At 46.7% G+C, this 22,160-nt stretch overlaps 1 protein-coding gene across 2 annotated transcripts in view; it reads right to left on the bottom strand.

Moving 5' to 3' along the window:
• grm8a (glutamate receptor, metabotropic 8a) overlaps window positions 1-21,526 on the bottom strand; it is a 141,676-nt gene extending 120,150 nt beyond the window's left edge. The window contains exons 1-2 of one of the 2 annotated variants that reach the window (XM_061807930.1): window positions 21,101-21,526; window positions 15,096-15,848 (exon numbers count right to left, since the gene is read on the bottom strand). In XM_061807930.1, the coding sequence (XP_061663914.1) occupies window positions 15,096-15,632 (537 nt within the window). In that variant the 5' untranslated portion in view covers window positions 15,633-15,848; window positions 21,101-21,526. The remainder of the gene's footprint in view (window positions 1-15,095; window positions 15,849-21,100) is intronic. The other variant, XM_061807931.1, reaches the window with a different exon arrangement.
• Between the last annotated feature and the right edge of the window lie 634 nt (window positions 21,527-22,160).

The raw sequence follows: 22,160 nt of genomic DNA, 5'->3' as shown, positions 1-22,160 counted from the left end.
TCCGAGGAGGAGGAGGGCGCACGCACCCAAAATGCGTGCGGAGCATGCCAACGACGTGCATTTGTTTTTACATCCGTGGATTTCCAAAAGGAAAGAGGGTGGGGAAGGGGGTGTGCGCGGGGAAGCACTCGTGGGCGCGTTTCATGCCTCAAGGCGGCCTGTTTATCGGCAATTGGTGGATAAATTAATCAGGATCCCTCAGGCCTCTTGACCAGGCGGCGCACGCACACACACCGACACATAAATAGTACAGAGGCATGGCTCAAAAATAACCCACATAACAGCCCGCAGGGAAAAGGAGGGAGAAGGTGATACTTTAAATCACAAAAGCAGCCGATATGCATCACGTTTCCGAGTGTGAGGCTCATGCGCTAAATGAATCATTAGGATTAACCGTGGCAAGACGTCGGGGGCACAAAAGGATGCGGCCTCGACTTGTGGGGATGCCATTACTTTGTTACCGCGCCACAAAAAAATCCCCCCCCCCCATCAACAGAGTAAAATAGCACCCTACAGTATTGTACTATGCTGGGTTAGCATTGGATAGAATGTCGAGAATTAATCGGGTGCATCAGGATTTCGTGCATCCTGTGCCCATTGACTGTGCTCCTTCTGGTGTGCGCACCATGGCCACCAGGAGGCGGTGTAATGGGGAATTTTAAAGTTTCACCACTAAGTCAGCCACTGAAAGTGGCATTTTTGCAGAGGATAAATAATATATGTCAGCAACCATTGTTATATTTTCTGTCTACGTGCTGCACTCTAAAGAATTCTCACTGCCACAGTATTGATTCTAGGCTTAAGTTATTGTTCATGGGAAATTTTGAAAAGGGAAAAAAAATTAAATTAGCACCCTATAGAAATATCCTGAAAATGCACACAAAAAAAAAAAATCATTTTTCAATGACTACGTGACCACACCCTTGCCGTCGTGAGCACCGGCTCGGCGTCCAGCGTCTTTCAGGTCTGCCAGTCGGGTGGCGCAGGACCGGCCTCCTCCGCCGGCAGCCCCTCGAACGAGCGGAAAAAGGAGGAGGAGAGGAAGGAGAGGGTTCACGAGGAGGAGATCGAGAACGCCGCAGATGACAGGGAGGAGGAATCCACAAGGAAGAGGGAGGAGCCGTCCGTGCCACAGTATTGATTCTAGGTTTAAGTTACGGTTCATACGAAATTTTTTCAATGACTAAAAATGAAGGGGAAAAAAAATAAAAAATTTGCGCCTGATATCCTGAAAATGCACTAAAAAAAATTTTTTTTTCAGACTACAAATTGAATAATTGTTTCAGTGACTACATGACCACATTCATCCTTTGTGCCTTTTTTTTTTTTTTTTTTTTTTTTTTTTTTAAATCCCAGCTCCAGAGAAGTGGTACCAAGCGCTGAAGCCCAGAACTGTATTTTTAGTTTTCCGATGAAGAGTTGTGTGTCTGGTGGGGGAGTGGGGGGGGGGGTACTAGTTGGCAGGTATAATGCAGACCAGTCTCGCACTTCGCTCGCCCTTTCAGCTCGAGTACCTCACCTACACAAAGACAAATTCGCTGACACACAGTTTTTTTTTTTTTTTTTTTTTTTTTTTTTTTTAATCCGCCGGCTCCCGCCGCCCAGCCCTAATGACGGACATTATTTGCCGCGGACTTCCCGAAAGCGGGGCGATTGTTGTCGGCGTGCTGCTATTAAAAGCAACCTTTCACTTGGACATATGCACTTAATGGGCTTTTTGGGCCGGAGACGTATGCAAAAGACGCCTTTCGGTGCAATTACCCAGCTTTCGAATAACAGCTTGTAAAACGCTGGGGGCAATATTGCGGATCGCAGTATTGCGCCAATGATGATTTAGGTGCCATTGTAGGATTGCATGAAAAACTGACCTTTTGCACGCTAAGTCCCTTTTTTCCTTCTTCCAATGGACAACAATAAGGAGACCGAATGGTGTTTGTTGTTATTGTTCGGTGTCAAGTGACGCATGTACACATCGGCGCTGTCATTTCTCCTTCCTCTTATCGTCACTTCAGTCGGATCCTTAAGCCGACATTAAGCCGCACCTTTAAAAGACCCAAACCGGTCTTTATTTCCGTCACATCTTCACTTGAATGCATGTCAAAACGTGGTTGTTTGTTTTTTTTTTTTTTAACACATTTCACTAAGCCGCTCAGAATTAAAACACTTTTTTTTTTTTTTTTTAATAAATCAAGTTTGGAAATCGTCACAGACGAGTTGGCCGGGAATTGAAGTGAACATGAAACACTTGGCTGAGGGAGACGAACGACTCATCCATTTGCCAAGGAGGGGGGGAAAATTCAAGATGTTTTTTGCAAGTCTAATCCCGCCATTTCTCCACTGAAACATGAGACGTCATTTCATTTCAGCGGATGGCGGGAAATGGTGCCAGTAATCAAAATGATTAACGCGAGAGCAGAACTATGTAATCATGTAACTTTGGTGAAAGAAAAAAAAAAAACGCAACGCCGCTCATGACCATAATAAATTACTGCTGTCAGATGGAAACTTCAGGTACATCCAAACTTGTTCACTTGTCTTTTTCCACAAATCAGTCCAAAGTGAGCTCGTTTTGACAAACGGAGCAATTTTCAGTGTTAGAAAAACACTTGGACTTGACTATCTGCAGCCCGAAAGGGGGCACAATTCCTGTCCATCCTGTAGGCCGGTCCCAAGCCTGGATAAATGCAGAGGGTTCCGGCAGGAAGGGCATCCGGCAGGAAGGGCATCCAGCGTAAAACTGTGCCAAACGTATGTGAGCGCTCATCAAAATAGTGGGACTGCATGCACAAGTCTGGCGTGGCAGAGAAATACGTTAGAATAGTACAGGACATGTATGAAGGGCAGCAGAATAGCGGTGAGAAGTGCCATAGGGGTGTCAGAAGAATTTAAGGTGGAGGTGGGACGGCATCAGGGATCCACGCTGATCCCCTTCCTGTTTTCGGTAGTAATGAATACGCTGACAGATGAAGTTAGAGTGGAATTCCTTTGGACCATGATGTTTGCAGATGGTATTGTGATATGCAGTGAAAGCAGGGCGCTGGTGGAGGAACAATTAGAAAGATGGAGGCGCGCACTGGAAAGGAGAGGAATGAAGATTAGCCAAAATAAAACAGAATATATGTGCGTGAATGAGAGGGGCGGAAGAGGAAGAGAAGCTCCAGGGAGAAGAGATAGCGAGGGTGGACAACTTCAAATACTTGGGGTCAACAACACAGAGCAATGGCGAGTGTGGTAACGAAGTGAAGAAACTGGTCCAAGCAGGTTGGAACAGCTGGCGGAAGGCGTCTGGTGTTCTATGTGACAGGAGAGTCTCTGCCAGGATGAAGGGCAAAGTTTATAAAACAGTGGTGAGGCCGGCCATGATGTACAGATTAGAATCGGTGGCACTGAAGAGACAACAGGAAGCGGAACTGGAGGTAGCAAAAATGAAGATGCTGAGGTTCTCGCTTGGAGTGAGCAGATTGGATAGGATTAGAAATGAGCTCATTAGAGGGACAGCCAAAGTTGCATAGTTTGGAGACAAGGTTAGAGAGAGCAGACTTGGATGGTTTGGACATGTCCAGAGGCGAGAGGAGAGAGTGAGTATGTTGGTGGAAGGGTGCTGAGGATGGAGCTGCCAGGCAAACGAGCGAGAGGAAGACCAAAGAAAAGGTGGATGGATGTTGTGAGGGAGGACATGAGGACAGTTGGTGTTAGAGAGGAACATGCACGAGATATGCTTAGATGGAAAAAGATGACACTCTGTGGCGACCCCTAAGCCGAAAGGAAAGCAAGAAGATGGAAAAACACTTGGACTTTGAGGCTATCACGCGGTAAAGTTGAAATAGAACATTTTTAATACCGCCGGCACGTTTCAAGCCGCAACCCTCCAAGCCAACGAAATCTCCAAGAAATAGAATTCCGTCAGTGGGAGGAGAGACGTGATTCAGATGTGCGCACTAGAAGAGAGCGAGCGAGCGCGTTTAAACGTGTGAAGCAAAGTGGTTTTAGCGCACGGTAAACATCTGGCAAGTGTCCAGCTCCACTTGGACGGCGCTCAGTGAGACGAGCGAAGGACTCATCTTGTCTTAGCCGTTAAATCCCCGCTGAGACGGCGAGCGAAACGCGTTCCCAGTGATTTACGCCTTTTTTTTTTTTAATGTCGAGTCGAGCGGTGGTAGCCACGCAGAAGGGGCGAAAATAAACATCTAAAAAGGATTTTGTCGGCTTCTTCGCCAACAGGTGTTCTCGAACGCCGGTGATGATAATCAGCCAGTCGGATATTTTTGCTCTCAAGCAGAAGAAATGTCCATTCAATTGTTGCCTTGAAATGAAGTAAAGTTCTAACAATCGTGCAAGTGCTCAACAGGAACTCCACAAGTCTTGCTGCGATTAATAGAACAATTTGAGTAGCAGCTGATTGCTTTTGTTTCAGAGGAGATGATTTCATATTTTTTGGGGAGGGATGTGTAATTGTTTTGTGAAGTTGTCAGATGGCTTCCAAAAAAAAAAAAAAAAAAAAAAAAAAAAAAAAAAAAAAAAAACAGCTGGTGGGGGAAAAGAGGGATGCAAACAACATTGCATTCAACGCAAAGCGGCAGCAGTGGTGGTCGATGCTAACAATGAGCGCGCTACTTGGCCACCACCAGCAGAGGCGCTAGTGATTCACCTTTAATGGGGACCGAGAAGGTGGCGCCAAAGCGCTCCGTTTATACCGAAGCACAAAAACGGGGATTTTATTGCACTAAATGCAATTATGCAGGCGAACGCTGAACTGTAAATTGGTTACCGTGGCAACCAGAGTTGGGGATCCACAATCTCCCCCCCCCCCCCCCCCCCCCAATTTGGCCAAATCAAAAGCACAGACCACACAGACCGGAAACTTCCATCCTTCACTACATCAAAGCCGTTTCTAAATGTCAGCCTAATTACCACAGATGTTGCTGATATTTAATATATAAACAACAAATACTAAAAACGCAGATGCCCGCAGGTTCCTTTCGTCACAAGCGCTCAAATTAATCATCTCTCCGAGGCAAACTTAAAAATGGTGAGACGGCGACAGGAAATGAGGCAACGAGCGTGAGTCACCGCCGCTGCCGAGGTGACTGACGGGCGGCAAGTGTCGCGCAAAAGTAAACTTTGTTGACAAAAGACGAGCGCAATTACAGAGACGCAAGCTTAGGTTTGTCTTTTTAATTGATAACGCACCGGAAAAAAAACAAAATCAATGCTCCGCTGCGTATTGTCTGAAAAAAAATTAGTCAGTCAGTACCGGCTCCAACCTGTGTGGACTTCGCAAGTTCTCCGGGTGGGCACTCCTTTTTCCTCCCACACCCCAAAAACATGCAACAATAATTGGACATTCTAAGGTGTATGCCCTGCCATTGGCTGGCGACCAGTTCAGGGTGTCCTCCGCCTCCTGCCCGTTGACATCTGGGATAGGCGACGGCACGCCGCACAACCCTCGTGAGGATAAGCGGCAAAAAAAAATGATGGATGATTTTGCATGTGAGTTTGCAGATAACCCATTTATGGGCAGTGTGACAATTGTTTGCCTTATGGAGATAAAAGTCTCCCAACAGGTCACAATCAAGGAAATAACATTTTTTCATTTATGGTTAAGTTATACGATAACTTGAGGCAGCCATGTTGGGTCAGGAAGGAGAGGTAAATAATTCCGTGCTAACTTTGACCGATGAGTTATCCTATCCTGATACCAAATTATGGCTTCAGATGAAAACACTTCAATATTTTGATATACTGAAGGAAATAATGCGTGAAAATCATAATGTCCCAAAATTGGGACGCCGCCCATGAATGGGTTAAAGTCGGTCGGTTCCTCAACATTTGCCTGCGAGGTGTCCATATATTGCGCCATACTGCCATTTTGTCCCTTTTGTGACCCCGAGTCACGAATATGCTTCAGAATTTGCTTGGGAGCATCTGCCACCCCACCCCCAAATCCTCCATAGGCAATTAAATAAAATTTGCCTGGGAGTTGTGGGTAAGGTCTAAAAAAAAAAAAAAAAAAAATTGAAAAATGAAATGTGTGACGTGGAGGGGAAGGGGTGATGAAACGGGAATTGGGAAGGATGCCAAGAATAGATGCGGGAGGTGAGAGTTCGCACTCTGCGCCCCCCCCCCCACCCCTCCCCTCGTCGCTGTGATGGCTTCAACGCCCGCATATCACGCCATCTATTCTTCGGTCCTCCTCGCATCACCCCCCCAACCCCCTCACCCCCACCGTGCCCTCCCTCTCTCTTTTGTCTCACTCACGGTCGCTGCATTATTCAAGGCCGGGATTCCAGCGTGGCGGGCGCGGCCATTAAAAATAAATGAGCGTGCCGTTGCGTCGGGTGGGATGCCGGTTTGGGGAAGTTGGGAGAAAGGGTCTTTATTTGGACATGTGGTAAATGTTCATTGACGAGCCAAAGGGGGAGGGGCTGGGGGGGGGGGTCTAACAGTTTTCTGGAGCCAAACAACATCTGGATTAAAGTACATTTAATTAAAAGTATATTTGCATATGGTTATATAAACCACCAGTGGCTGTGCACATGCAGTCCGGATGCAGATGGGGGCGGGGGGGGGGGGAATCTATTGGAGTGTTAAAACACTCGGGGAGTCCTCAATGATGCCAACAAGTTGCTTGATTTGTTGCTCATCTTTTGAAAGAAAGACCACTAAAAAGGTGCTGCCACCATGACGCCACCTCGGATATCCAGAAGACTAAAAATATGACAACTATTATAAAAGTACAATTAGAAAATTAATACCTGTGAGCTGACGCAGCCAATATGAAAGATTGTTGATGCAGAATTCTCACAATTAAAAGGTTGAAAATCAAACTGTGACGCTAACCGCTAATTTCGCCCAGTCCACGTCGTACTGTAAATAATCCTCCGTTTGAGCGCGGCACGATCAATAAAAATCAATGTTGTTGACGACCGCCGGCGAGCGAGACAAAACGCGAATGGCGCGTGTAAATAATGCATGGTCAGGAAGTGCCATCTCCGGTTCTGTTCAGAGTTCTATTTTAAAGCCCGCTTCCCGTCAACACGGGTGGAGATTTTCAAGACCACTCCTTTCAGGGTTATTTTGCGTCCGTGCTTCACACGCACCCTCCGAAAACGACGGCCAGACGGCAAACTCTTAACCTTGTTTGCCCCCCCCCCAAACACACACACACACACCGACCGACCCCCCCGTGTGATCTGACGCAACACCACAGCGAGATGTAAGACCTCTTCCGGTGCCGTCCTCGTTCCCCCAGAGTTCTGCACTGTGCTCTTCCTTGCACTCATCGGCTCGCTCGTCCGCATCCTTCCGTCTTCTTCCTTTTGCCACATTCTTGTTTTTCCAGAATGCTTACAAAAATGTTTTCATTCATAGTAATTTTTTTTTTTCCTACTGCAAACACCAAACGCCTGCAAATAATCGATGAGCCCTCCAAAACGGTTTTAATTTCACTCAAAATAGGGGGCCATAAAAGTGTCAACACCATAGAGCTAGCATCAACAACAAAAGGCTATCGAAAACACAGACGAATAAAATTAAATATGAATTAAACCTAAGAAAAGATTCCACCAGAAAGCATAAAAAAAAAAAAATTGTGAATTGATGCGGGGGAACTCGAGATGGTGAAAAAATATGATCAGCATTAATGAAAGCTTCAATTTCTTGAATAAAATAGCAATTCCACACTTCTCGCTGGGACAAATCCCCCATGACTCCCCCCCTCACACACACACACACACACACACACACACACACACACACTTTACAGTATTTCATGCAGACTGACAAACAAAAAGTTAACTACTGCTCATTTCTTTCATTTTTGGGTCTTATTTGGGAAAGAATCCTTCCTCTCATGAGACTCCATCCCGAAGCTCCATCCCCTCTTCTTATCTGGCCTACTTTATTTTTTATTTTTTTAAATAATGGGAGGAATAAAAAAAAAAAAGTACATTTTTAATTCTTTGAACTATTTGGGGTGTTCCCGTTTCAACTTCTGAGTGTGCATCCTTGTCATCGCAAATGTTGCTTGAAAGCGGAGCCACACTTTAGCGAGCACTATTCTCCCATCCTGAATATTAAAAATACATTTAAATACTTTGCCCCCCCCCCCCGTTCCATCCCTCTCTTGCACTTCCCGTCTGTAACCCAGTCAGAAATAATCCATGAGGCGCGTGCCTTTGATCCATTTTATATTGGCGCTTTTAAAAAGGCATCAAACCCGACTCGACAATTGAGCGACAGTCGGGAATGGGGACGGTGAGGGGCGTCGCCCGCGCGGCCCCACGGTGGCGTGTTGAACTTCTCACCCACGCGTTCATTTTGTCACATGTGCTGCCAAACAATACAACAGGGTAATGCCGGATTCTGCCGCACCAGGAGGGCAGAAAGTCGAGCCAGAATCGAGAAAGGTCAAATTCTCCATTGGGTCCAAGTCTGGTGATTGACATACAATGTCATTGGGTCACAGAAGGACCTTTTCCAAACTTTGTGACCCAAGTACTGCTTTAAAATAAAAAATAAAAAAAAACTGTAGTCCGTGATCATCACCAAATGCACCTAAAAATTGATGTTTCTTTCCTATTAAGTCTGCTATTCATATAACGTGAATAGGATTCAGATGTGGAAATAAAATTGTTACTCAACCAGATCTAACCCTCCACGTTATTTTATGTGAGCTATGAAATCTTGCTACCATTGCTTGTTCACAACTTATTGATAATTCAATATGGTACTTCGTGTCTATTGTGTATCTCCATGGGTTGCTGTACATTTTGTGTTCAAATATTGTATGAGCCGTTAATGTTAACTTCCATAATATCAACAGTAGTTTCATTATGTATTAATGTTAAGCTAGCGGACTTTCATAAAACAAAATGTTGGTGTCCGTTTTAGATTTGGTTTGAATGTAAGCTTAAAGGTCAAATGTCATCCCAATAAACATTCTAAAATAGATATTGCAATGAAAAATACATATAACAATCACATCAATGTCTTTACGAAAACTAAATACGAGCGGAGAGCGCGTCATCCATGCGGAAAGTTGCGGAAGTGCCATTCGACATCCAAGTGGTCGCCATATTGGCTCCATCTTCTGTCCGTGACGTCACACCGCGACATTCGCCATTGAAAACACGCTGTGCCAACTACTATGGGACACGGAAGCTCTTTGCAAAGAAGAGAATATCTCACAACCAAGTGAAGTGACCGGGGGAATATTAGCTTATCGTTTCGAGCCATATTTAGATATGCGGATCATGGCCAAACCGCATGCGGCCAAACCACCTCCCTGCCCGATCCACCTCCGCACGGTGATGATAGACCCGCCCGTGAGTGACGACGACGACGCGGCCAAACCGCCTCCCCGTCCAATCCACCGCGACGAGCCACCCCGACCCGGTGCCGGAATGAGCTACCCCGGCCAAAGCCACGATCACTCGGTGTACATCGATACAGTTAGCACCCCTGACTTAGGTGCGCGGATCTTTTGTTACATTCTGAGAGGATTATGTCCGCCCCCAAACTATTTTTTTTATTTTAGTAGCTGTATACACACCTACCTGTCATTTGGAACCCACCCGTCCTTTGCACACGTGCAATCCATTTTTCACAACAAACTGGGTCTTTTTGAAAAGTGTGACAAGTGAATCCATCCTCCCGAGTGTTCCAGCAATATGAGCCGGCATTTTGGCTAACACGAAGGAAGGAGCTACCTTCCAGCAGGTAAAACTAGTAGAAACATACAAGACCGCTTGAGTGCGCAATGCCCTGTACGTCACTTCCTGCTTCTTCTCAAAAACAAATCCTCGAGAGGATTTTCATGGCGGGCGTTAACAAAAAGCCATGTACGACAAAAATCATGTTTTGTGGTGAAAAGAAAAAACAGATGGGTCCATACCGGCTGCCGTTTTTTTCATTAATAACATACTAAAAATCATGCATTTCATGACAGTGGCACTTTAACTTTTAGTCCATAAGGTATAAATGAATTTAAAAAAAAAAACATTTGGCCAACGGAGCTCATACCTAAAAAAAAAATACATTCTCTCGATTGTGGTGACAATTTCACGGTGATTCCCCCCAACCCCGGCCTCATCTCAGCTGTTGAGTGTCACATTCAACAGCAGCTCCGTTTTCTTATTGCAGGCCTTTCTATAGTAAGTGTCAGCCTGCCGCCACATGTCACACCCATTGGCTTCTCCCCCGGTGAAGGATAAGTGGACAGAAAGATGACGCGAACGCTTTCGCCAGGTGTGACAAAGCAGCGGAGAAGAGACGTGTTAAAAAGGTCAGCGTCCATCAAGTCAAAAGTTCCCCAAAAAGAAACTGAGAAACGTACATTCGTCGTTCGTGTTTAGCACTGAGGCAATTGAAGCGATTGTTCTACGTCGTAAACACAACAGCTCAATTAAAATCGGTTGGGGACGAGCTCGTCCGGCTCTCGTTGGGGCGCGTGCACGCTCAGGTTAATTGTACGCATTAGCGCTCGCGCAGTCAGCAGTTTGCCTGCACGTAAATGTAATGATCTCCTGTTTCTCATCAGAGAACTTGATTAAACTTTCATTTAAATGTGCATGTGTGCGTACGCGAGTGCGTAATGGACCGCTAACAGCTCTGCCGAGTTTACTGCTGCGCTGCATTTTGGGACATTTTTTTTTTTTTTTTTTTTTAACAAAGGGAAGAGAGGCCAAGTCTTGCCCAATTTGAACATTATCGACGGCGAAGAGCTCTTCAGTATTTGCACTACGGGGCGAACAAAGGCGATGTATATCCGATTCCTCCGTTAACATCTTGACTCGCATGAATGAATCATCGCCAAGACCCCCCAAAAAGCAGAACTACTTTTTTCCAGGAGGACGATTAAGTGTGCGTGTGTGTGGGAGGGAGTGGGGGGGGCCTCACTGCGCCCTCCCCTCATCAGCTCGCCGTTGTTGGTCAAGATCCGATCGCTGCGGGAGCAACGCCAGCAAACTAACGGTCGTTCGACACAAAGCTGAAGGCCTAATTAGTTTCCCCTCCTCGCTCGCCGGCGCATTTTCATCCTCGCAGTCGTCAGCAGCCATTTTCTGCGCAGTCCTGACAACCAAATGCAAAGTAGATGGTTTCACTTTTATCCCTTTTACTTCCTTGCGACCCATTAAACTAGAAAAGGATCTCTGCAGGTTGGCCAGACAGAGGGACGGAGATGGGAAGGATGTGCAGCAGGTAAGGGTGATTAAGGATAGAGATGGAAATGTGTTGACTTGGTGCCAGTAATGTGCTGAATAGACGGGAAGAATACTTTGAGAAGTTGAAGAAAATGAGAGAAGGAAGAGTAGAAGAGGCAGGTTTGAAGGACCAGGAAGTGGCAATGATAAGCAAGGGAGTAGTTCAAAAAGCATTGAACAGGATGAAAAATGGAAAGACAGTTGGTCCTGATGACGTACCGGTGGAGGCATGGAAGCAATTTGGAGAGGTCGCCGTGGAGTTTTTATGACCAACTTATTCAACAGAAAACTAGAGGGCGAGAAGATGCCTGAAGAATGGAGCAAAAGTATGCCAGTTCCCATTTTTAAGAACAAAGGCGATGTTCAGAGCTGTGGGAATTATAGAGGAATAAAGTTGATGAGCCACACAAACGGGCAAACGAGCAAGATGTTGTGAGGGAAGACACGAGGACAGGTGGTGTTAGAGAGGAAGATGCAAGAGATAGGCTTAGATAGAAAAAGATGACACGCTGTGGCAATCCCTAATGGGGAAAAAAAAAAGAAGAAGAAGAAGAAGAAGGGCCAGCAGCATCAATGTGGTGGAAAAAGTGCGCACACCCGCTTATAACTGGAGATGCGGCTGTTCAGAACAGAACATTCACGCTCAGGTTCCTCGCAAGTCGAGCAGGAACCTGAAAGTTTTGTTGCAACACTGATGGGGATCTGGAACTGTTCGGAATTTTCCGTTTCCATACAGTATCTATGATCTTAATGCTCGCTAAAGTTTTGACATAACATCTTGGTGAAGCTATCAACAATTTCCACAGTGGTGTGTAGACTTTGTCCACCCACTGCAAATGTGCATATTTGGTATGGATGCATGTATGCACTTAACGGACATTTGCTTTGTAGATAACTGTTCACAGTTACCTTCCAGTTTTTCTGTAGATTTTTCGCCTCATACTTTGTTCGAAATTCCAATTGAAAACATTTTCCCATAAAAATGGAACATTTTAAAATTTAGCTGCAGGCTCAACTCATGTACAACATTTTGTGATTATTTTTGTGGTGGAATGCGAAGATATTGAGTTGTTAACTAAACCACCAGATTTTACAAAGGCAATTACTGGGATTTTTTTTTTTTGTTTTGTGTTCAAGCAATTCCTCAAGGTTCGCTGCGTGCAAGTTTCTCCAGACAAGAAGCTAAAAGGCAGATTCAGCAGTCACGCAGCGGGGGATACAGATGCAGATGAATTCCTCGGAGCGCGGCGCTTAATTCCCGCGACAGACGGCGAGCCGGGCAGAAGGCCGACTTATGGAAGCGATCAGAAAGACTGCCGTCGTATGTTCGTGGCCGCCGAGATGAGACGCGAGCGGGGAAAAACCGTGGGAACGACTTCCCTCGTGAACGACCGCAGCCTTGGAACGCTTGAAAAACAAAATAACGCACAAAAGATGATGTAAGTTTAAAAAGGGACAGCTGGAATAAATCCCCCATGAGTGGGGTCCATTTTATGAGGTTATGGCTGTCAGTTTGGAGGATTCTGCAGAAACAACTTGGGTGATTTTTTTATATCCACCACTTGGGGGCAGTATACATGCTGATGGTCACAATGCTCTTCAAAAAAAAAAAAAATTAAGTACCCATGAGTTAACAGCATATACTCTATATGCGTCCTAATCCTATCTATGTTATCATTTCATACGTAATATATATATACACACATACACACACACAGATGGACGCGCGCACACTTGCCGTTTCCACGCTTTTTTTTTTTTTGCAGAATTATTTCCAAAAGTCAAGACTTCCTTTCAAATCAAACAAGCTGCTTGCAGCTGGCTTTCCTCTGGAGGATTATTAAGTTTCATCTTAATACGTCTTGTGTCATCGCCACTGACTTTTTACACTGCACGTCGACTGCCAAGCGCAGGCTGATAAAGATAATCTTCAAAAGGGGAAACGCTAAAAAAATACAAAAGTCTCATCGGTGTACACAGATAGTTGGAAGTTAAATCCCTGAAAAGGTTAAAGTTTGCATCCAAAGATAAAAAAAAAAAAAAAAAAAAAAAAAAAAAAACAGAAGACGTGGCTTTAAGAACGGATCGCGTCGCGTTCGAGAGCGCGACTGGGCCCGCATGGGAGCAGATGCTATCAAAAGAGCTTCTCTCCATTCGGTGGCGCCGTTTCATTTAGGCTTTTGGAAACGACAAGCCGCCATCGCTCGCATGCCGACATCAAGACACTGCAAACGTGTTATTCACTTGAGGCTCGTGGTCAACAATCCGCCGTTTGAATTCGCTTTTGTCTACCGCTTTCAAACCGAGCACAGGCACTCGCGCGCGCGTTCGGTTTCGGCAGCCCCTCGGGTCGGAGTGGGCGTCGAGCTGTGACTGGCGCCGTCAGATTAGCCCATTTTAAAATAAACGACATGTGTCTTACTGCGGTGCGCCATGTCCTACATAGCTACGCACACAATTTGCAGACTGCCGTTCATTCAGAGGCTAAAAGCTACAGAGCGCGATAGAATCTCATAGGATAGAACAGCGAGCGCCCTCGGCCTTGCGTTTGATACCATCACAAAGACAAAAGGCCTCCCACGCAAACGCGGTGGTGGACACACGCATGCAGACACGCGTGGGGCTTCTCATCATACAATGCGCACATGGTCGCATACAAGGCTGGAAATCGTTTCAGGCAAACGAGGCGGAGCGTCGTGACGGATCTTGGCTCAAAACGCTCGTCTTTAACATGCAAATCTCGGCGTCCAGAAGAATGACAAAACGTCAACCTGGACTTGTTGTTCTTCTAAGCATGGCTAATAATGGACCAATCAAAGTAGTTGGCTTGACTTATTTTTTTTTTTTAAACCGCAAGACACTTCACCTACCACGACTCTATAAAAGCGACGCTTGACCTCCGTAATTGACACAAACGTCCTCGTGACGCAGAGTCGGCCTTGCAAAAAGCTCTCCAGTGAGCGCCCGGCAAACAAACAACCAAAAACGCTCAGAGGGATGTTCAATTGGACCCACTCGTCGTGCACAAAGGGATGCCCACGTGCTCGCAAATCGTTGAGAGGCTGTTGACACATTTCCGCCGTAATTGAGTGAATGTTTGGGATGATCTAAATTATATCAGCCCGAGTATTTCCGCACTCGCTTAAGCTTCCGTCGCCCCCGTGCAAAGGTCGCAATCCGCCAGTTCCAAGTCAGTCGTCGTAACATGGATGATTTGTTAAATCACTGAATATCAGCTGATCAGCTGGTAAAGCATTAGCCTCACAGTTTTGAGGACCCGGGCTCAACCCCGTACCCTCTTGTGTGGAGTTTGCATGTTCTCCCAGTGCCTGTGTGGGTTTCCTCCGGGCACTCCGGTTTCCTCCAACATCCCAAAAACATGCGACATTAATTGGACACTTTAAATTGCCCCGAGGTACGATTGTCTCGATGCACCCTGCGATTGACTGGCGACCAGTTCAGGGTGCACCCCGCCTCCTGCCCGTTGACAGCTGGGATGGGCTCCAGCACTCCCCGTGACCCTTGTGAGGATAAGCGGCTAAGAAAGTGGATGGATGCAGGTTCCCGCAATGACGGTAGGGGGGAAAAAAAAGAAATTACATAAACATGGGTAAGTGCCATTGCCTCACATTACCCCAAGATTGGGCCAGCTCAATGAAGAAAAACGAAGAATTACATTCAGCATAATAGCGGGAAAGAAGGGGAAAAAAAAAAAAGTTTGGAGTGCTGATTTAGGCTTGAATGAAGCCAACACGCATAATTTTGAAATATGCGAGGAAGTGAGAGCGCCCGGGGAATACCCACGCAAGCACAAAGCAGATCTGATGATGCCAAGGCAGAGATTCAAAGTCAGACAAATCAGATACGCAGCCAGAAGCCGTCCGGTCGTACCTTAAACAGACGCAGGATGTTGGCCACCATGATGGACACGGAGCTGGCCGCCGCGCCGATCACGCCCACGATTTTGTCTGGCTTGGTGAAGATGGGCGGGTCGCCGTTGGCGCAGCGCACGTCGGAGCCGTCCCTCTCGATCAGGGCCTGCACGAACGTCAGTGACTGCTCCAGCGCGTACGTGTCCCTGGAGCACGTATCCAAGATCCGAGCCCCCAGCGTGATGTTGGGCAGCAGCTCGGGGTCCTTGTTGATCAGGTCGATGGCGAACATCATGGCCTCCAGCCGGTGGATGCCCTTCTCCTTCTTGAGGTCCCCGCAGGGCGTGCCGCGGTCGCCCCGCGAGTGCACCGGGAACAGGCCTCCCAGGATGATGTCGCCGTCCAGCCGGATGGAGTGGGCGTATTCCGGCGCCGCCTGCGGGTCGACTGGGAGTCGCTGGGGCCGGGCGACGGGCAGGAGGCAAGCGTAGGAGACGGCCACCAGGATGGCGGCGACGGGGCTGGACTGCGGCTGAGGGTTTGATGGAGGATCCATGATCGGAGGAAATTGCAGAAGGGTCAAGTACTCCAGAAATTGCGTTTAGGGTTGGTTACTGGTTTGTAAGGGAGGGGGAGAGGACCCAAGGGTTGAAGCTAACTAAGCCCCGTGAGTGAGTCATAATCCAAGAGACGCATCGATTGGGGGCTGGGGTTGACTAATTCCAAGATTCTTTTTGGGGAGTCAGTCCACCGGTCACATGTTCCGTCGAGCCTGGCGGGAGAGACGGAAGAAGAGAGCTTTAATACTGGAAAACAGTCGACGTGGTCCGACCGCCACAGAGTGAAAGAAACGACTCCAGAGACAAACAGTTAAGATAACATGATGGCAGCAAAGCTCCTCATGTTCTTTGGTGCCAAAATGATGGCAAAATAGCACATTGCACAAAAAACAAGCACTTTCAGCCACCCCCCCCCCCCTCCAAAATCTTTGGAAGGCTGAGGTCATGTGACCACCAGCCCGCCACAGGCGTGACAAACGTTCATTGGAGCACATGAAGGGACGAGGCCGCCAGGAGAAAAAAAAAAAAAAAAAAAATCCTCTCGAGTCTTAGGTCACGTTTACAAAATAAGCTCTGGCATCCCATAATTAAGAACCGCCAAAAAGTCAGATTAGCTACGGACACGCACTGGCGAGGTCGAAGGATCACAGCAGATTGAGGTTGCACCTGTTCAGCGAAACCCAGACGTCACAGGGGGCTGAGATTCCGTTGGCCGCCGGGGCTCACGAAATGGCGCCGGCACCTCGGTCGCCGCGAGGAAGTCGGAATATCTGGCAACGCGCCGCCACGGCCGGCGCTGGAAATTGCTTGTGACAAAGCGGCTGGGCTCCTACATGACACGAGTGCTAATATGCTTTCATCAGCCCAGGCCTGCAGGATTTTTAGTTGGTTTTTTTTTTTATTTCTTTTTGGCGCTTCAAATCCATAGTCGCTTATTTCATTTATTCCAACATGCCATTTAAAAAGGTGGGCCGCCATTGACGTCTTAAGAGTTTAATTCACTTACTTCCACTGGCCTCAAACGCAGTCGTCCAGTTGGGGGAAATTGAGTGTCGCGTCCGGCCCACTAAATTGCGCTTCTTTTGCTCTTTTACGCGTTGCTATTGCACATCTCGGGCTGAGCGTCAAACTAATCCGTATTAAAATGCCACAAAAGGCCAGTTTGGTTTGTACTGAAATCATTTCCTCATATTCAGGCCATTTATTTCTTTATTATTAGAATTGTCCCATTTACCTCAATAGCGACACGCTCTGCTTTTGTGGGCCGCCTACAACGCGTAGATTAGCCAACTAATTAGTTTTGTAGCTGCGGCACAAACAGCCCAGTAAAAAGGAGACTTAAGAGAAATTGCGAGGGCCTGCTTCAGCGTTCCTGGCCACAGAGAGTGAATGATAGATAAATGACTGCTGGATGCGTCGTCTTAGCCCCGCTTTTGCCAGTGCTAAGCTAATTAGCTTGACAAAGCGGCGTAATTAGAAGCGCAGCACTCGTCTGCGAGCCGAAAAAGCGAACAGATGTGTCATTCTCTCAAACTAAAGAAGTCTCAGTGCGCAACTGACAGGGAGAAACGCCGCCTGAGCTAAAAGTGACATACTGACCATTGTGCTTATATTTTGAAGAATTTATGTCTGATTTCCTACGATGAAGTGGGATTTGATGAGACCCAAATGGAGCCATTTGGTCATAATTCCACTAACACTGTTTGGAGGAATATGAATGATGAGTTCCATCCCAAGAACACCATCCCCACTGTGAAACATGGAGGTGGTAGCATCATGCTTTGGGAGCGTTTTTCACTGTGTTAGGGAGAGGATGACCGCGGCCATGTATTGTGAGATTTTGGGGAACTACCTCTTTCCCTCAGTCAGAGGATTGAAGATGGGTCAGGGCTGGGTCTTTCAACATGACCATGACCCGAACCACACAGCCGGGAAAACCAAGGAGTGGCTCTTTAAGAAGCATATCAAGGTTCTGCCCTGGCCTAGCCAGTCTCCAGACCTAAACCCAATAGAAAAATCTTTGAAGGGAGCTGAAACTCCGTGTTTCTCAGCGACAGCCCAGAAACCGGTCTGATCAGAGAAGATCTGTGTGGAGGAAGTGGGCCAAAAACCCTCCTGCAGTGTGTGCAAACCTGGTGAACAACTACAGGAAATGTTTGACTTCTGTAATTGCAAACAAAGGCCACTGTACCAAATATTAACAATGGTTTTAATAAATTGTTAAAGAAAATCATACATTATGATTTCTGGATTTTTCTTTTTAGATTATCTCTCGCACAGTGGACAGGCACCTACGATGACAATTTCAGACCCCTCCATGATTTCTAAGTGGGAGAACTTGCAATATAGCAGGGTGCACTTTTTTTTTTTACTGTACATTAAAAAAAAACCTCATTGGGAGTCGCTGTTGGTGTTCTCGACTGCAACTGAGATTTCCGCTTTGATACAGTTTGGTTCGAAAACCAGCGTCACATCTTAGGGCCGATTCAACATGGGGGGGCCCAGTTGACTCGCAAGAAAAGTCAACCGAACCGAATTTCGTCTGGAGGGCCGCTAATGGGTTTAAGTCTCCAGTCGCACCGTGGACACCTCCCTCCCTCGCTAGCTAGCTAGCTCGCTCTGGCGGATCCGTCACTAATGCAATTGTGTCCCAATTAATTCATCACGTCCTCGCCTCTCGAAACGAAATTAGGTCAAAGCCACTCCGGTACGTAACGCCAAGTCAAGCGGGCCGCCGTGACTAAGAAGCGGGCTTTTTTGGAGATCTGCTAGCACAGGACGATTTTAGCCCGCGCACGATATTGTTTATTCGACACTTTCTCGACGCACACCCCCTCCCCACCCCCGCTCAGCGAGCTGATGCAGGTCAACCGCTTGATCATCCGACGCTCCGCTTCTTGGGGTGTATCAACGTAGCGTCGACGATCAAACGTCACGATAACTAGATGCGGGATTCGGAGTAACGCAAGGGAAGGATTGTCCTGATCCGAATGTTTTCGGCTTGGTCAGCAATCACCTGACTTGTTTGACTTCATTTTTGTCTCAAACCCGTGTGCAAACTAACAAGCGATCAATCTTGTCTCGGGCCCAAAATGCTTCCTTGAGTCCTGTGAAGTCATTTTCTTTAAAAAGATGCCGACTCGGCAAAAGGTTCTTTTACTTTGGGAGTTTAAAAAAAAAAAAAAAAAAAAAAAACGAACCCTGAAGAGTGCGTGACTCATCGTTTCTGTACACCGGACTGGCAGCGGTGAGTTAGGCCGACTCGTTCCACTCTACCTTGTCCCGTTTCATTGCCGGCGCAGTCTCCACGACGCCACTTGAGCGAATCCCGACTCCCACCCGACAGCCTCGCCTGCCTAGTCTTATTTACACCCCCCCCCTCACCCCCGACTCCCCCCGCGCCCCTGCCTCCGCCATCGTTCCATCACTCTTGTGCAAGGCCTGCGCTCGGCTCTGAGGAGGGAGCCCGGTGCTCTTTTCGGGAAGTGACAGTCTTCCAACCAACCACCCCCCCCCCAAAAAAAAAAAAAACAGTAGGTGTTACTATTGTGATTGTATTCATTGTAGTTTTGGATCCGCCCCAGTATTTTGGAACCAGTGACGTATCATTTATGGGACCAGCACAAAATCATCTACCTTTCTAAATGACTACATATTTAAAAGTCTTAAATATGGAAGCGTGTGAGGGGGGGGGCAATTTCAAATGAAAAATATGCCTTTTCTCACTGATCAGAACATTTAACGGACTTTAATCAACCCGACCTGCTGTAAATCCTTCCAAGTGCCAACCTGGTACTTTGCCACTTTTTTTTCCTCATCAGGGAATGACAAGCAGAGGAGATTGCGATATCCCAGGCCCCCAAGCATCTCATAAAAACTGATTTTTTTTTTTTTTTTAAACTACAGGCATGTCACATGACTGAAACTGGAAAACAGCTTGCCAGACTTCCTCCATCTGCTGCGCTAACAAGCAATACTAAATATGTTTTTGTTCCTGGCTCGTGTCTTCAAAACCTTTAAGGGGAAGTCCACTCATTGAAAATAATGTATCAGATAGGTCATGACATTGGTACTGTAACTTTAAAATAAAAAGATTTTCATCAGGTATCATTTTAGCTTGTTTATAATCGGCAATTTTGAATGTTCCCGGTCGCTGACATTTTGGGGGTCACGAGAGCGGATGTGATGCGTCATGTGCTCAACCCGATGCTCGGTTACGTTCCTACACAGTCAGCGCTGATTTTTCGGATTTTTCCCTCATCTGATGAAAAAAAAATAAAAAATAGACGTATCGGTTGCTCGGGAAGACGGAGGAATACGTCCGTACACATTTGAACCTGTGGCTGTCAATAACGATGAATATTCAGATGGTTCTTCAGCTAACGGCCTCCGCCGGAGCTCGGCTAACGCTACAGACAACCTTAAATGCTATCTGATGAAAATCTTTATTTTAAAGTTCTGATGGATTATTTTCAATGAGTGGACTTCCCCTTTAAAAAGTCATCCAAATATGTTAAAGTCAATGAAGCATAATCATAAGACACTGTCATCTTTGGTAGGTCTTGAAGACGTGTGTGTGTGTGTGTGGGGGGGGGGGAGGGGGGGTCTAGATGTAGATGCTCAATGTTCCTGTAAATGTCTTGTCCCTGATTCCTGCTGCAGGTTTTTGCATGTTACTTGAACCACAAGTAGTGCATAGAGCAGTTTTGTTGAATGCAGAATTGACACGATTATCCTTTCATCTCAATTCATGCTTGAATCAAAATACTAAATCATTGCTTGGTGCTTCCCCCCCCCTCTTCCCTTATCACACAATGGACTGGCCCATCTTACTGCGCATGCGCACATTTAATTCCAGCAGATGGTAAAAATGTTCAAATAAACTTATTTGCGCATCATGAGGAAAAAGAAGCAGAGAAATACCAAATGTAGCGGCGCCTGACGCATTTGCTAGTTACAGTAGCGCTGCTGTCGGTGTCTGCAGAGGAGGATGGATTACAGAATGGATAGAGACACTTTTCACCATGAATATTAAAGCACGGACAATAGATAACTATTAAAATGTGGATTAATGCGACCAATTACACTAAAAACGTTCATGCTTCAATACTTATGATAAAATTTCAAGTAGCTGGCTCAGGAAATATGAAATTCACAACCAATTACCCATAAATGCATTTTGAGGCTAGTGCATCTTAAATGTCAACATGGGAATGTTGACAGACCAAACAAAGTTACTTCTAAACATGGAATAATACGTCAAAAAAAAAAAGCGGGTGTTTTATGCAGCCTCATTAAATGAGAGAGCGCCACCCACCGTGAGAGGCGAGGAAACACCACCGCAACGCGCTTCGGTGGGCTCCTCTTCCCCACGCATGAATTCAAAAAGCATGGAAATGATGACGGATGTCACTGGTGGAATGTGAAAGGGAGGACCACAGAAATCAAAAGAATGACAACATACCTTTGAAGTCCGGAGAGAGTGGAAGAGAAGGAGTGCCTCCTCCCTTGAGCGGACCTCGAGTCTGCTCCCGTGCAGGGGTCCCACCGCCAGGAAAAAATAAAAAATAAGGAAAAAAAAAACAACAATAATAACAACAACAACGCTCAAAACGAGCAGTCGTCCCCGAGTGCGATATGATATTCCTTCCCCCGCGATAATGTCTTAAAAGAGGAAAGTGAAAGACGCCAAAGTCGGGATGGACGTCGGTCGGAGCGCTGGCGGTCGGGATCCGCAAACAGGTGCGTGGATGCGACGTCCGTGGGCGACAAACGAGAGTGAGCACAGCTGCCTCAATCAAGCGCGGGACCGCCCCCCCCCCCCGAGAAAAAAAAAAAAACGTGCGCGGCCACGATAAGGTGGAGGGAGCGAGAGCGTGCACGACGGAAGGAGAGTGGGGGGGGGTGAGCCAAAAAAAAAAAAAACGTCAATAATCAGAACAAAGACCTCCATTCGTTCCTCAATAGAACGACTCATTGCGTCGCACGGATGGACGTCAATCAAGTTGAGTACCAATCAATAACGAGTTTTTTTTTCTATTTGGGGAGGGGGGGGATTGTTTCAACAGTGAAGGAGATAATTTAATAACACACTTCACGGGCGCGTCAATAAGTCGTCAAAAACAGCCTAATTGATTGTTCCCACACACCCACGTCAATTTTTCCACTACGCCCATTGATTATCAATTAGCACCCCCCCCCCCATCTCAAGGAAGGCATCGTGGCGGCTGGCGCAACAGTGAGATTAAAATAAATGACGCGCATCCCATCTGTGCTCTAATAACATTTTGATGAAACGCAAGGGGCGCATCCCCCCGCGGGGGTTCGCCCCCGTCCACTGGAGGCCAGGAGAGGTTGGGGCGTGCAGCAATGGCGTCACCCTCAGGCGAGATCGTGTCAATGCAGCGAGTCCTGGAACGTGCCTGGTGGAATTAATTTCGCATTTTCAGACACGTGGTTGTCCCAACACCCATTTAGCTCATTAAATAGTAGAAATAAATCAGAAATATGCAGCGATTCGTTCT

This window comes from Syngnathoides biaculeatus, chromosome 20 (assembly GCF_019802595.1).
Source record: "Syngnathoides biaculeatus isolate LvHL_M chromosome 20, ASM1980259v1, whole genome shotgun sequence".
Lineage (NCBI taxonomy): Eukaryota > Metazoa > Chordata > Actinopteri > Syngnathiformes > Syngnathidae > Syngnathoides > Syngnathoides biaculeatus.
This window is presented reverse-complemented; position numbering and strand designations above follow the sequence as displayed.